Source organism: Dermochelys coriacea, chromosome 23 (genome assembly GCF_009764565.3).
Source record: "Dermochelys coriacea isolate rDerCor1 chromosome 23, rDerCor1.pri.v4, whole genome shotgun sequence".
NCBI lineage: Eukaryota > Metazoa > Chordata > Testudines > Dermochelyidae > Dermochelys > Dermochelys coriacea.
The window spans coordinates 7,495,209-7,511,734 of record NC_050090.1 but is presented as its reverse complement, the minus strand read 5'-3'; the positions used below and the strand labels follow the sequence as shown (position 1 = coordinate 7,511,734).

The 16,526-nt window shown below is 48.6% G+C and overlaps 1 protein-coding gene across 1 annotated transcript in view; it reads right to left on the bottom strand.

Moving 5' to 3' along the window:
- The window catches only part of SSC5D (scavenger receptor cysteine rich family member with 5 domains), a 68,686-nt gene extending 56,812 nt beyond the window's left edge, over positions 1-11,874 (bottom strand). The window contains 3 exon segments of the mRNA XM_043501671.1: positions 8,727-8,839; positions 9,395-9,539; positions 11,767-11,874. Coding sequence (XP_043357606.1) covers positions 8,727-8,839; positions 9,395-9,539; positions 11,767-11,874 — 366 coding nt within the window.
- Between the last annotated feature and the right edge of the window lie 4,652 nt (positions 11,875-16,526).

Below are 16,526 nucleotides of genomic sequence, written 5' to 3'. Positions count from 1 at the left end.
TGGATGCAGCTATTTTACCAAATGAACTACCCTTGGGGTGCCCGTGCCCTGCACTGCGTTCCCCCTGCCCTGTGCAGGGACCCTGTATCTTCCCCCGGATGCCCTCTGCAGCTGCCTTTCAGACACAGATCAGCTATTTGCAGCAGATCAATAAATCAGAGCGGAAGTTTTTCCACAAGAAGGAAAAGCTTTCTGGGCTATTCCCCTGTGTATTCGGTTCTCCTCCAGCCCTGGGGGGCACAGCCTGGGGCTGCCATGCACAGGGCCAGGGTGACTGAGCCCCTAGCCAGGAGTCTCCCGCTGGACAGCATCTCCCTGGCTTGCACTGGGCATCCCTCAGAGTCGCTCTCCCGTTATGGAATCACCAGGTGATACCACCTTGCAGAGCCGCCTGTTAACAAGGGGATTTCACAGCTGCCCGGCTGCACATTGTTTCTGTTCCATGCACCCGGATGTGCGGGGAGAGGCAAGTCCCCCTCTCCCAGCCCTGAGGCTGATGCCTGGCCTCTGCCTTTGATAAACTGCCCCACTCCAGCTTGTGCCCCATTGACCCACTCAATGGGCCAGGGCCCAGCTGGTGACAACCAACCCAGACTCAGAGCTGGGGAACAGGTGGGGGTTGGAGCAGTGAGGGGGAATTTGGGGGGTTCTCAGAGCAGTGTTGGAGTGCGGGGGTTGGGAGGATGCAGGGTGGGGACTCTGTCCTTTGCCAACCTTCATCAGCTATTGCTGTGCTTGGGCATTTTACACTTTACAACAAGAGCCCCTCACCCCCACCCCTTCAAACTGTGTGAAGATGTAAGATAAACACTGGCCCTGAAGAAACGGGCTTTTCTTAATCCTTTTGCTAACAGGAAAAAATTCTGTAAAGAAATGATACAACTTTTACAATGAGAGGCATCTGTTCTAACATAAAGATAAAGGCTGACACAGCAGGATTAAAAACACAAACCCTCAGTCAGACCACAAGCCATGAGAGAGAGGCTGTAAATTAAGACAAAGTCTTCTGCCTCCAGCCTGGGAATTTTTTTTTTTTTTTGCTAACATGAAAAGCTACAGTGACCAGATGTGCTTTCTAATGAAAATTAAGCTACACCGGCATGGGCAAGTGTTATAAATATAAAGGGAAGGGTAAACACCTTTAAAATCCCTCCTGGCCAGCGGAAAAACCCTTTCACTTGTAAAGGGTTAAGAAGCTAGGATAACCTCACTGGCACCTGACCACAATGAGCAATGAGGAGACAAGATACTTTCAAAGCTGGAGGGGGGGAAACAAAGGGTTCTTCTATGTGTGTGTGTGTGTGTTGCTTTTGCTGGGAACAGAAAGGAATGGCTTCTTAGAACTTAGTAAGTAATCTAGCTAGATATGCGTTAGATTCTGTTTGTTTAAATGGCTGAGAAAATAAGTTGTGCTGAATGGAATGAATATTCCTGTTTTTGTGTCTTTCTGTAACTTAAGGTTTTGCCTAGAGGGATTCTCTATGTTTTGAATCTAATTACCCTGTAAGATATTTACCATCCTGATTTTACAGAGGTGATTCTTTTACTTTTTCTTCTATTAAAATTCTTCTTTTAAGAACCTGATTGCTTTTTTCATTGTTCTTAAGATCCAAGGGTTTGGGTCTGTGTTCACCTATGCAAATTGGTGAGGATTTTTGTCAAGCCTTCCCCAGGAAAGGGGGTGTAGGGTTTGGGGAAGATTTTGGGGGGAAAGACGTTTCCAAGTGGGCTCTTTCCTGGTTATATATCTGTTAGACGCTTGGTGGTGGCAGCAATAAAGTCCAAGGGAAAAAGGAAAATAGTTTGTACCTTGGGGAAGTTTTAACCTAAGCTGGTAAAAATAAGCTTAGGAGGTTTTCTTGCAGGTCCCAGCATCTGTACCCTAGAGTTCAGAGTGGGGAAGGAACCTTGACAGCAAGGAAGCGGTTTTACAATAATAAAATAAAATATAAAAAGACATGTTTAAAGGAGTTCCTTCAAAAAGTGCTAGTTTGTTTATCAGAGTTTTGCCCAAATGACTTGACCAGAGTACAAAAAACAGAAAAACAAAACTTGGAAATTGATGTTAGCTATAAGGAGTTCTTTTAATATAAGCTTCGTAAAGTGTGAATGTGAATGTATGATACCGAGATGTGGGCTCCTTCACTTTGGGTGCTGCCCAGACACAGAGTCAGTGAGATCAGGGCCTGTTGCGCCGGGCGCTGCCCTGACACACAATCACTAAGATCAGGAAGGCCTAGTCACGCTGGGTGCTGCCCAGACACAGATTCACCAAGATCAGGGCCTAGTCATGCTGGGTGCTGCCCAGATGCAGAGTCACAGCCATAGAGAACAGGACTTGTGGAATCCCCATCATTGACAATAAAAGTTATATCAAACTTCCTTATTTCATTTGCTGGAAATTGACTTTTGGTTGGGCCATGATAGGCACTCCCATAATGCATGCTGTGCAGCACCTAGTGCCATGGGTTCTAGGCCATGACTGAGGCTCCTAGGCACTCCCGTCATGTTCCGTGCCACACCTAGCGCCATGGGTCCTGGGCCATGACAGGGACTCCTTTGCACTCCCGTAATATATGCTGTGCCGTGCCTAGAGCCATGGGTCCTGGGCCTTGACTGGGCTCCTAGTCATTCCCGTAATATGTGCTGTGCCGTGCCTAGCACCATGGGCTCTGAGCCATGACTGGGGCTTCTAGGCCCTCCGGTAATACATGCTCTGCCGCCACTAGGGCCATGGGTCCTGGGACATGAAAAAACAACAATGACCAGATGTGCTTTCTAGTGAAAATTAAGATACACGGGTATGGGCAAGGAAGGGGTTTTACAATAATAAAATAAAACATAAAAAGACATGTTTAAAGGGGTTCCTTCAAAAAGTGTCAGTTTGTTTTTCAGAGTTTTGCCCAAATGACTTGACCAGAGTACAAAAAAACAGACTAAACAAAACTTGGAAATTGACCTTAGCCTTAAGGAGTTCTTTTAATATAAGTTTTGTAAAGTGTGAATATGAATGCATGACAGGAGCAGTCACCGAGATCTGGGTGTGATGGGTTCAATTGCTGAGGGTGCAATTCATCCCATTGTCCAGATCATTAATAAAGATGTTGAACAAAATCAGCCCCAGGACTGACCCGTGGAGCACTCCGCTTGATACAGGCTGCCAACTAGACAGCGAGCCATTGATCACTACTCGTTGAGCCCGACAATCTAGCCAGCTTTCTATCCACCCTACAGTCCGTTCATCCAATCCATACTTTAACTTGCTGGCAAGAATATCGTGGGAGACTGTATCAAAAGCTTTGCTAAAGTCAAGATATATCACATCCGCCGCTTCCCCATATCCACAGAGCCAGTTATCTCATCATAAAAGGTAATCAGCTTGGTCAGGCATGACTTGCCCTTGGTGAATCCATATTGACTGTTCCTGATCACCTTCCTCTCCACCAAGTGCTTCAAAATGGATTCCTTGAGGACCTGCTCCATGATTTTTCTGGGGACTTAAGTGAGGCTGTAGTTCCCCGGTTCTCTTTCTTCCCTTTTTTAAAGATGGGCACTGTATTTGCCTTTTTCCAATTGTCCAGCACCTTCTCCGATTGCCACAAATTTTCAAAGAGCCAATGGCTCTGCAATCACATCAGCCAACTCCTTCAGCACCCTTGGATGCATTAGATCTGGACCCATGGACTTGTGTGTGTCCAGTTTTTCTTAATAGTCCTTAATCTCTTCTTTCACCACTGAGGGCTACTCACCTCCTCCCCACACTGTGTTGCCCAGTGCAGCAGTCTAGGAGCTGACCTTGTCTGTGAAGACTGAGGCAAAGAAAGCATTGAGTACTTCAGCTTTTTCCACATCATCTGTCACTAGGTTGCCTCCCCATTCAGTAAGGGTCCCACACTTTCCCTGACCTTCTTCTTGTTGCTAACATAGCTGTAGAAACCCTTCTTGTTACCCTTCACATCCCTTGCTAGCTGCAACTCCAATTATGCCTTGGCCTTCCTGATTACACCCCTGCATGCTTAAGCAATATCTTTATACTCCTCCATAGTCATCTGTCCAAATTTCCACTTCTTGTAAGCTTCCTTTTTGAGTTTAAGCTCACCGAAGATTTCACTGTTAAGCCAAGCTGGTCGCCTGCCATATTTGCTATCACTTACTCTGGGTTAATTAATAAACAAAAGTGATTTTATTAAGTATAAAAGTAGGATTTAAGTGGTTTCAAGTAATAACAGACAGAACAAAAAGAAAAGCAGTACTTGTGGCACCTTAGAGACTAACAAATTTATTAGAGTATAAGCTTTCGTGAGCTACAGCTCACTTCATCGGATGCATTTGGTGGAAAAAACAGAGGAGAGATTTATATACACACACAGAGAACATGAAACAATGGGTTTATCATACACACTGTAAGGAGAGTGATCTCTTAAGATAAGCCATCACCAGCAGCAGGGGAGGGAAAGCAGGAAAACCTTTCATGGTGACAAGCAAGGTAGGCTATTTCCAGCAGTTAACAAGAATATCTGAGGAACAGTGGGGGGTGGGGTGGGGGGGAGAAATAACATGGGGAAATAGTTTTACTTTGTGTAATGACTCATCCATTCCCAGTCTCTATTCAAGCCTAAGTTAATTGTATCCAGTTTGCAAATTAATTCCAATTCAGCAGTCTCTCGTTGGAGTCTGTTTTTGAAGCTTTTTTGTTGAAGGATAGCCACTCTTAGGTCTGTAATCGAGTGACCAGAGAGATTGAAGTGTTCTCCAACTGGTTTTTGAATGTTATAATTCTTGACGTCTGATTTGTGTCCATTCATTCTTTTACGTAGAGACTGTCCAGTTTGGCCAATGTACATGGCAGAGGGGCATTGCTGGCACATGATGGCATCTATCACATTAGTAGATGTGCAGGTGAACGAGCCTCTGATAGTGTGGCTGATGTGATTAGGCCCTATGATGGTATCCCCTGAATAGATATGTGGACAGAGTTGGCAACGGGCTTTGTTGCAAGGATAGGTTCCTGGGTTAGTGGTTCTGTTGTGTGGTGTGTGGTTGCTGGTGAGTATTTGCTTCAGATTGGGGGGCTGTCTGTAAGCAAGGACAGGTCTGTCTCCCAAGATCTGTGAGAGTGATGGGTCGTCCTTCAGGATAGGCTGTAGATCCTTGATGATGCGTTGGAGAGGTTTTAGTTGGGGGCTGAAGGTGATAGCTAGTGGCGTTCTGTTGTTTTCTTTGTTGGGCCTGTCCTGTAGTAGGTGACTTCTGGGTACTCTTCTGGCTCTGTCAATCTGTTTCTTCACTTCGGCAGGTGGGTATTGTAGTTGTAGGAATGCATGATAGAGATCTTGTAGGTGTTTGTCTCTGTCTGAGGGGTTGGAGCAAATGCGGTTATATCGTAGCACTTGGCTGTAGACAATGGATCGAGTGGTATGATCTGGATGAAAGCTAAAGGCATGTAGGTAGAAATAGCGGTCAGTAGGTTTCCGATATAGGGTGGTGTTTATGTGACCATCGCTTATTAGCACCATAGTGTCCAGGAAGTGGATCTCTTGTGTGGACTGGTCCAGGCTGAGGTTGATGGTGGGATGGAAATTGTTGAAATCATGGTGGAATTCCTCAAGAGCTTCTTTTCCATGGGTCCAGATGATGAAGATGTCATCAATGTAGCGCAAGTAGAGTAGGGGCATTAGGGGATGAGAGCTGAGGAAGCGTTGTTCTAAGTCAGCCATAAAAATGTTGGCATACTGTGGGGCCATGCGGGTACCCATCGCAGTGCCGCTGACTTGAAGGTATACATTGTCACCAAATGTGAAATAGTTATGGGTCAGGACAAAGTCACAAAGTTCAGCCACCAGGTTAGCCGTGACAGTATCGGGGATACTGTTCCTGACGGCTTGTAGTCCATCTTTGTGTGGAATGTTGGTGTAGAGGCTTCTACATCCATAGTGGCTAGGATGGTGTTTTTAGGAAGATCACCAATGGACTGTAGTTTCCTCAGGAAGTCAGTGGTGTCTCGAAGATAGCTGGGAGTGCTGGTAACGAAGGGCCTGAGGAGGGAGTCTACATAGCCAGACAATCCTGCTGTCAGGGTGCCAATGCCTGAGATGATGGGGCGTCCAGGATTTCCAGGTTTATGGATCTTGGGTAGCAGATAGAATACCCCAGGTCGGGGTTCTAGGGGTGTGTCTGCGGATTTGTTCTTGTGCTTTTTCAGGGAGTTTCTTGAGCAAATGCTGTAGTTTCTTTTGGTAACTCTCAGTGGGATCAGAGGGTAATGGCTTGTAGAAAGTGGTGTTGGAGAGCTGCCTAGTAGCCTCTTGTTCATACTCCGACCTATTCATGATGACGACAGCACCTCCTTTGCCAGCCTTTTTGATTATGATGTCAGAGTTGTTTCTGAGGCTGTGGATGGCACTGTGTTCTGCATGGCTGATGTTATGGGGTAAGCGATGCTGCTTTTCCACAATTTCAGCTCGTGCACGTCGGCGGAAGCAGTCTATGTAGAAATCCAGGCTGCTGTTTCGACCTTCAGGAGGAGACACCCAGAATCCTTCTTTTTGTAGTGTTGGCAGGAAGGTCTCTGTGGGTTAATATGTTGGTCAGAGGTGTGTTGGAAATATTCCTTGAGTCTGAGACGTCGAAAATAGGATTCTAGGTCACCACAGAACTGTATCATGTTCGTGGGGGTGGAGGGGCAAAAGGAGAGGCCCCGAGATAGGACAGATTCTTCTGCTGGGCTAAGAGTATAGTTGGATAGATTAACAATATTGCTGGGTGGGTTACGGGAACCATTGTTGTGGCCCCTTGTGGCATATAGTAGTTTAGATAGCTTAGTGTCCTTTTTCTTTTGTAGAGAAGCAAAGTATGTGTTGTAAATGGCTTGTCTAGTTATTATGAGTCATTACACAAAGTAAAACTATTTCCCCATGTTATTTCTCCCCCCCACCCCACCCCCCACTGTTCCTCTGATATTCTTGTTAACTGCTGGAATTAGCCTACCTTGCTTGTCACCATGAAAGGTTTTCCTCCTTTCCCGCCCCTGCTGCTGGTGATGGCTTATCTTCAGTGATCACTCTCCTTACAGTGTGTATGATAAACCCATTGTTTCATGTTCTCTGTGTGTGTATATAAATCTCTCCTCTGTTTTTTCCACCAGATGCATCCGATGAAGTGAGCTGTAGCTCACGAAAGCTTATGCTCTAATAAATTTGTTAGTCTCTAAGGTGCCACAAGTACTGCTTTTCTTTTTGCAAATACAGACTAACACGGCTGCTACTCTGAGACAGAACAAAGTAAGTCAGCAAGCTAAATAAAGCAAGAACATGCAAGTCTAAGCCTAATACATTAAGAAACTGATTACAGGTAATATCTCACCCTCAGAGATGTTCCAATAAGCTTCTTTCACATACTAGACCCTTCTTAGTCTGTGCCTAATCCTTTCCCATGGTACAGCCCTTGTTAGTTCCAGCTCAGGTGGGAACTAGGGGATTTCCCGTGACTGGTGGCCCTCTTTGTTCTGTTTCACCCCCTTTTATAGCTTTGTCACAAGGTGGGAATCCTTTGTCTCTCCCTGGGTTCGTGCTGAGCCGTGCCTAGCACCATGGGTCCTGGCCCTGACTGGTCTCCTAGGCACTCCTGTAACATGTGCTGTGCCGTGCCTAGCGCCAGGGGTCCTGGGCCATGAGTGGGGCTCCTAAGTGTTACCATAATACACCTAATAAAGGATGTGCAGCACCGAGCACCATGGGGTCCTGGACCATGAGTGGGCTCCTAGGCACTAGTGCAATGCAAACAACAATAACTTTGTTGTTACTTTGCGTCCCCAAGTGCTGAGAGTGAGTCATTCTCACATGCTCTGGCTGCCAGTTGCTGTCAGGAGCTGCACCATGAGCTCTGCAGTGGGGTACCCCCTGGAGCAGTTACCCAGTGGTCACTTCCACTCAAGGCGGGAGGATCCAGATAAATTGGAATGGTTGGGAATAGGATCGTTTCTCCTGGAGGGTCAAGTGGTTAGAGCAAGGGGGCTGGGAGTCAGGACTCCTGGGTTCTATCCCTGTCTCTCTCATTGTGGGACCCTAGTTATGCCCTGGTGCCTCAGTTTCCCTGTCTCTATAATGGAGGTGATGCTACCTGTGCAAAGTTTTGAGGACCTTGGGTGACAGGGACCAGCCAAGGTTAGGGTATGTGGGGCATGGGGAGGGGCATTGCTAGGGAGGATGCCCTGTTGGGTAGGGCCTCTCATCTTAGCTAGCTCTGAGCCATGCCTGGCACAACAGGTCCCTGAGCCCTCTGGGGTTGGGGGGGTTAGTATAATAGAACCATTAATAATATAAAGTCTGTGCTTCCATACTTCAGCCTCTGGGAGCTCCCTGGCTCTCTGAGCTGACGCTGTCCCCCAGCAGCATGTGAAAGTCTCCAAATCCCATAGTGATTTATTCACTATTCCTCACACCCCACCTTCCCCTGACAGTCTGGGGTGACAGCACCAGGCAGAGCATCCCCCCAGGCCTTGCCTAGCTTCAGCAGCATGCAGTCATGAAGGGCAGAGTGGGGGACATGTGCCAGGCTGGAAGATGGCAAGAGAAGGCAGCTGGTGTCTGGCTGTAGCACAATGGGCTACCAGTCGCTGGGGCTCATCTTGCTGGCTCCAAGCTCATGAGTGCAGATACAGTCATGCACAGGTGTGTGCATGTTCATGCACATGTGTGCATGCAGCATATGCACCTGCATGCACTCACATGCGTGTACATGTCATATTTGTGGGCACTCACGCAGGCAAACCCTGGTTTTACAGGCAGTTCCCTTGGCCAACTCCCCAGCTTGTCATGCAGTTTGTGCAGGGTGCTGGGCCCTGCAGGGAACAAGGGTCACACGGGTAAGGGCACTGGTGTATGGTGGGGGCAGGGTTATTTGGGACTGGCCTGAAGGTGCACCGTGAATGGGGCTGCTCTAAGCAGGTATTCTGATCTCCCCACAGCCAGCTCCTCCTTGTGGCAGAGGATAAAATAGCCTACAACTCCTTAAATCCTGTTTCACAGCCCTGCCCCTGGAAATAGGTAAATGTCATCCCCATTTGTTCAGATGGGGAAACTGAGGTACAGAGCAGAGATGTGACTTGTCCAAAACAGGGAATCAGAACTCCTGGGTTCTATTTCAGAGGCTAATGGTTAGAGCTGGGAGTGGGGGGAAGAGTCAGGATTCCTGGGTTCTATTCCAGACTCTGCTGTCAGCTCCATATTCAATCCCTGCTTGGCACCTCAATTTCCCCGTGACAAAGTAGGAATTTTCATGAAACTTAGGTGTGCCTCAGTTTCCCTCTGTACATTTGCTACCCAGTGGGTGCCAAAGGGTTAACACTGCTCCAGGAACAGTACAGGAGACAACAGGAATGGTGTGTGTGTGTCACCTCCCTGGTTGTGGGAATGGACAGAGTCATTAAAGAGCTGGCTGAACCTGACCCAGATCCACAGCGGGTCCAGCAAGACAAAGAGACGCCCCAAGGACTCAACACCTAACAGCAGGACACCCTGCAGGCAGATGTAGGAAAGGAGCTGGAGAACAAAGGGGAAAAGGTGTCAGAGACCAGGAGATAGGTGGTCCTGGGGAGGGACTGGGCTGCTCTCACCTGGCAGGACAAAGCAGCGTGAGGGAGAGCCAGGTATGGAGGCCATCCCAGCTTCTCTGGCTCATCATGGCACTGGCTTGGCCAGAGTGGTCTACAGCTGAACTTCTGCCTCTCTGTGCTGACCTAAGGATCTGCAGATTCTGTTGGTTCCCCTGTTTTGCGAAGGTTGCCAGTGCCCTTGGGATGGTTCCCTGGGCATTGCGCCCTGGAGGGCTCACTGCAAGCCTTCCGCAGCTGTCTGGCTGGGCTGAACTCACTGCAGGGAGCCACAGAGACAGGAGTTGCTGGTGCCGCAGGCCAGGCTGGGAGTTTGAGGGCACTGGCCTGCTCCTGTGGGTCCTTGGGGCCCAGCAGACTAAAGAGGTCAGTCCCAGGAGACTGGTGACAGGCTGGGGCATGACCAGACCCTGTGATATCCCCTGTGATGTGTTGAACTCCCCATCCGGGGTCCCACCTGATGTGCTGGGGTCCCACTGGTTTTGCCCATTCCAGCAGCCTGGGTTTCCTCACCCTGTCCTAGCTGTGCCAGGCCCTCAAGCCTTCTCCAGGATATACACACAGACGCACACACACAGGTAGGGACACCCCAGCGGCAAATGGACACAGAGACACTGAGATCAGCTCTGTGTGGGAGGAATCAGCTTGGGGATTGCCCAGCACTCACGTGCACACCTTCTTTGGGTATAAACCCAAAATAATATTGTCTTGGATGTATAGAAAGATCTGCACAGCACATGCTCGTAAAAATTCACCCTCTCCCTCAATGTGGAGAGAGATATGCACAGCTTTTGCGCCCCCATGGACCCCCCCCCCCGATGTGAATTGTACAAACTGGGATTTGTAATAAACAAAAAACTAAGTTTATTAACTACAAAAGGTAAATTTTAAGTGATTATAAGGGAGAGCAAACAGAACAAAGCAGATTACTGAACAAATAAAACAAAACACACAATATAAGCTTAATACACTCAAGAAACAGGTTACAAAATGTAATTTCTCACTCTAAATGTTGTTTCAGGCAGGTTACAGAGTTTCTATAGCTTAGAGTTCCAGTTATTTCTCTTTAAAGACTTGGACCCCTGTCTCAGCCTGGACTCAGACCCTGCCTTTCCCTTCAGGTATTTTTAGCAATCCTCCTTCTTGGACCGGGAGGCAATGGAGACAAGTGATGATTGCTGTGAATAAATTGAACTGTCTTGTCAAGCTTGAACGAAATTAAAAAATTGCAAAGTTAGGCCTCAAACTTCCATGTACTTCAAAATGTGAGCCTTGCAAAAATAAAGCTTAAGCTTGTGGCTTGTGGTCAGGACGCGCTGCTACCAGATAGCAATTTCTGCTGACTCCTATGTACTTATCAACCGCAAATTACCCACAATCAAGATCTAATTGGCTACAGAAACTAAATAGGCCTCAATTATACAAACAACTAACAATTGGACATAAAAATTAAATACCCATCAATTATACAATTAGGGCAACCACATAAACAATGTGGCCCACCCTGATTGGTTGGTCTGTTCTAAAACATGGCCGTCAGACCAGATAAAAAGGACTAAGGCACAGGACTCTGTGTGTGTGTGTGTGTGTGTGTGTGTGTGTGTGTGTGTGTGTGTGTGTGTGGTCGTCGTCGTCGTCGTCGTCGTCGTCATACTTGACCCACACCCCCTGAACCGAAGGGACATGCACTTCTCGACTGTCTGTACCTGGCCAGTGCGGCAAGCGGCTGACTGAAGGGTAACGTATTTTCGGACGAATGCAGGGTAAGTCTATGGAGTAAAGAAGTCTGGGTGCTCGAGCCGAATTGATCATAGACGTATCGATACCATAGTATAAAGTCGATAGTCGGTAGCTGATGCATAATAGCTTTGCATGTACTTGTGCTCGTCTTTTAAGTAGTTTGAGCGGATGCATGTGGTGCTGTCGTTCATCAGCTTTATGTTGCCTTTGAAATAGTTTGTCCCCAGGAATATAAAGCTCGTGAATAAGAGCCTTACTTATGCTTGTCTTCAGGGCTTTTATTATGACTTGCCAGGGCCAGCGTATGTCGAGTAATTCTTATTCAGTGCTGGTCTTTGGTTTTCCTTTTTCTGATTTGTTTATGCTGTTCAAAAATCATTAAAAGCCTTTCTTGAGGGATAATTAGTAGTTCTTACTTCTTTTATACGGACACCACTTAACCTCATTACATCTGTGTTGGGTGGTGAGAAGTAGCGAACAGCCTGGGGTGAATTAGGGCCCCGAGGCGTACCTCCTTCCTTCATCTCCGCAATTGACTCACTCCCCAGCCTTCAATAGAATTTACATAAGGTGGGAACCCTTTGTTTCCAGTGGAAAAATACCAGCAGTGTCCAAGGTGGTACTCCATACCAGGTGATATCATCAGATGACCCTGCAGTGTCAACGCAACATCCCAGGAAGCTCTCCAGGAAGGTGGGAGATTAGTATCTTCAAAGTTCTATTGTCCTTCTTAATGACAGGTTTCAGAGTAGCAGCCATGTTAGTCTGTATTCGCAAAAAGAAAAGGAGTACTTGTGGCACCTTAGAGACTACAAATTTATTTGAGCATAAGCTTTCAAATAAATTTGTTAGTCTCTAAGGTGCCACAAGTACTCCTTTTCTTTTTGCCCATCTTAAATGGCTCATTTAGGCTGATTGCCTACTGTCTGGTGGGCATTCCCCAAGTACACACACAGTTGTAACTGTAACATAGTCAATATTCCTAACTTCATATACAGAAATGATACATGTATACAAATTTGGTAATCACATTCAGTAGATCATAACCTTTTCGATGATACTTCACGTGACCCATCTGGCATAAAACATATCTTAGTTATGCCATATTCATATCATAACAATAGTTCTATGAAGAATGAGGATTAATGTCACACCCCTTCTGTGATGTGCGGCCACATCCTGCCTGCACCCTGGCTGTGGGGCATAACTGTGTTGGGCTCCCGGGGGTGGATGCCTGAAGAGGGTCCTGCTTCTCCCACCCACATGGCTACCGCCACTCGTAGAGCGACTACAGGAGAGATATTATAGTGGTGCAGCTGCATCCTTACAGCTGTGGCACTGTACGGTCTCTAGTGTAGACATGGCCTAAATCCCCCTCCTAAAGAAGTTGTATCTACTCTTTATCTTATCTTAATTTAATAATTTAAGTATTTTTCTTTAACTAGTTGGACTGTTGTTAACAAATTGTGTTTGTTTGTAAATTGGGTAACACAAATAATTGATTTATATTTTAACCATCCATATTATACACTGAAATGTTTCAACAATAGCTATGGTTCGGCAGTGTAACCCTTCTTCCAGGTGGAGTCGGCAGCAACAAGGGCCAGGCTCAACATTCAGGGGTCCCACTTAACAATACAACACAGAACCAGCTTGAGACCCCCACCTCGTAACCTGGGAAAACCTAGCCCCTGGGGCCGGCGGCTGGGAGTAGATTCCCAGCTGTGGGGGTGGGAGCGGATCCCCGGGCGCGGGGCCATGGCTGGGGCCAGGAGTGGAGCTGAGCGGCGCTCCCTTCCTGCTCCTATTGGGGGCTGGCCTGGGCCCTAGCTGTGCCCCCCCAAACGTTCCTCCATGTCCCTCTAGGGGCCGTGCCCCACAGATTGGGGACCTCTGGGTTACTGCATTCTGAGAAGCTGATGTGCACTTTGTGGTGTTGGTGTTTTCTGTGAATATATTTTTTAAGTGTTAATCAAGCGTTAATTGGAAAAAAACCAAAACCCTAAGTTGCTTACACTGAGTACATGCAGAGAAAGCCCCAGAGGCTTGACTAGCCTCACGGGCCCCTGTGGCTCCCACCCTCGGCCGTGGGAGTTTAAATCCATCCACCCCTGGGCAAAAATCTGCCCTGGTAACAAGGAGACATCTGCCTCTGCCAGGCGGTGCTGGAGAAAAGTGCAGCAGAGGAGTGAGGTGCTCCAGCTACTCGTGAAAAGAAAATTAATCACACAATCAAATGCGTGTTGGGGGGAGGGAGAGGGGGAGGGGAGAGAGCGGTTTGGGCTGCAGAGAAGGGCGTGGGATTGTGGGGATAAATAGGGATGGAGGTCTCAGGGCAGGGGGAGAGGATGAGGACTAAGGGGGTGGGAGGGGAGGGACACTGAGTTGGGTGACATGGAGGTGGGGGGCAGGAGGCACCTCTCAGCCCCACATGCTGCTGCACCAGGAGCTGGGGCAGGGGGGTTGTCCTTCAGGAGTGTCTAAGCCTTTCTCCCTGGCCCCTTCATGACAGCTGGAATGGGGGGGGGACATGTCTCTCTAGGAGGGGGCCTCTCCCTGCACCCCTTGTTTAGACTTGTTTAGGAAGTTTAGACTTGAAATCAGACGAAGGTTTTTAACCATCAGAGGAGTGAAGTTTTGGAATAGCCTTCCAAGGGAAGCAGTGGGGGCAAAAGATCTATCTGGTTTTAAGATTCTTCTCGAAAAGTTTATGGAGGAGATGGTATGATGGGATAATAGGATTTTGGTAAGTAATTGATCTTTAAATATTCAGGGTAAATAGGCCAAATCCCCTGAGATGGGATATTAGATGGATGGGATCTGAGTTACTATAGAAAATTCTTTCCTGGGTATCTGGCTGGTGAATCTTGCCCATATGCTCAGGGTTTAGCTGATCGCCATATTTGGGGTCGGGAAGGAATTTTCCTCCAGGGCAGATTGGAGAGGCCCTGGAGGTTTTTCGCCTTCCTCTGTAGCATGGGGCATGGTTGACTTGAGGGAGGCTTCTCTGCTCCTTGAAGTCTTTGAACCATGATTTAAGGACTTCAATAGCTCAGATATGGGTGAGGTTTTTCATAGGAGTGGGTGGGTGAGATTCTGTGGCCTGCGTTGTGCAGGAGGTCGGATTAGATGATCAGAATGGTCCCTTCTGACCTTAGTATCTATGAATCTATGAATCTTGTGAGCCAGCATCTGGGGAAGCTCTGGGTGGGGAGCTGAGAACAGGAATGCTGGGGGAGCACACCCCCAGAATGCACATGCCTCAGAGAGGGGACATAGAGGAGCGAGCAGCTGGCCGGGGGGCCTCGGGGGAGGGGGAGAAGAGGAGCGAGTGGCAGACGGGATGGCCTGGAGTGGGCAGGGGGGCCCTCAGGTGAAGAGACGGAGCAGGAAGAGGCAGAGTGGGGGCAAGGCCTTGGGGGGAAAAGGTGGAGCAGAAGTGGGGCCTTGGGGCGCAGTGGGGTGGAGCATGGGCGGGGCCTCAAGGAGAAGTCCAAGAGGGGGTGGGGCCACGGTCCAGGCGCCGGTTGGCCCCCCATTTCTAGGGAGCTTCTGGCACTCACGCCCAGCCTCCCCAAACACAAGTCTCGCGCTGCCTATCCGCATGCCATAATGCTGTAGAGATCGACCAAGTTTTAGTGTATGGGTAAGTTTTACAGCAGACAGATTTCAGAGCAGTAGCCATGTTAGTCTGTATCAGCAAAAACAACGAGGAGTCCTTGTGGCACCTTAGAGACTAACAAATCTATCTGGGCATAAGCTTTTGTGGGCTAGAACCCACTTCATCAGATGCCTGGAGTGAAAATTACAGTAGGCAGGTATAAGTATACAGCACATGAAAAGATGGGAGTTGCCTTACCAAGTGGGGGGTCCGTGCTAACGAGGCCAATTCAATCAGGGTGGATGCGGCCTATTCCCAACAGTTGACAAGAAGGGGGGAATATCAACAGAGGTTGTGTGCCAGCTATGCATGCCCCCGTTACCCCCTAGCACCTGTGCTGGACCCTGGGCCCCACAACCATGCTGAAAAAAAAGATGTGTGACTCAGTTTCCCCCACTCAATATGTACTGATACGTATTGGAAGGGAAGGGGTGATTTTTTTTCCTGGATCAGAGGAGGCAGATGCGATTAGGTTTATTTCTTATGGCTAGTGGACTCCTCTGTGCTAACCGCGGGGTGCTTTTGTTGGCTTGTAACCTTTAAACTGAACCCCCAAAAAAGCTATTTTGGGTGCTTAATTTTTGGAATTGCTCTTTTAAAATCTATCAAAAGCCTAAGTTCCAGATGTATTTTCTTTCTTTTTGCTTTTAGTAAAATTTACCTTTTTTAAGAACAGGATTGGGTTTTTGTGTCCTAAGAGCTTTGTGCACATGTTGTTTGATTAGCTGGTAGCCACAGCTAATTTCCTTTGTTTCCTTTCTCAGCTCTTCCCGGGAGCGGGGGTGAAAGGGCTTGAGGGTACCCCACAGGAAGGAATTCCCAAATGCGCCTTCCTGGGTTCCCAGGGGTTTGCACTTGGGTGGTGGCAGCATCTGTAGCCTTGGGAGTTTAATACAAGCCTGGAGTGGCCAGTATTCATTTTTAGAATCCTTGCGGGCCCCACTTCTGCACTCGGAGTGCCAGAGTGGGGAATTAGCCTTGACATCTGGTCTCGCCCCCGACACCTGGTCTAGCCCCCATGAACACCCAACCGGCTTGGCCCTGTGGGGCTCTTCCCCAGATTCATGGGGCGCTCTGGGGCTAGAGGGCAGAGGGGTGACCAGGCCACACGGCGCCTGCACTGAGTGAGCAGGAGTTTGGGAATCACCATGCAGCCAAAGCTGAGACTTAGGAAGAGCTGGACTCGGGAACCCCGCAGTGATCCCTGCACCCAGCCCAGAGCTCCTGCAGCTCTTTCAGGCAGACATCCAGTCCTGACTTACAGACCCCCAGGCTGGGGAATACCCCCAGCCACACACCCTGGCACCAGCCCCACTCCCGCCCCCGGGGTCAGCCTCAGACACACACCCCTGGCACCAGCCCCACTCCCCGGCCAGCCTCAGACACCCACCATGGGGGCAGCCCCAGCCACCCCCACAGAACCAGCCCCACTCCCCCCCCCCGGGGGCCAGCCCCAGCCATCCTCCATGGCCAGTCCCAGGTACCCCATGGGGGAAGCCCCAAGGCACTCCCCCC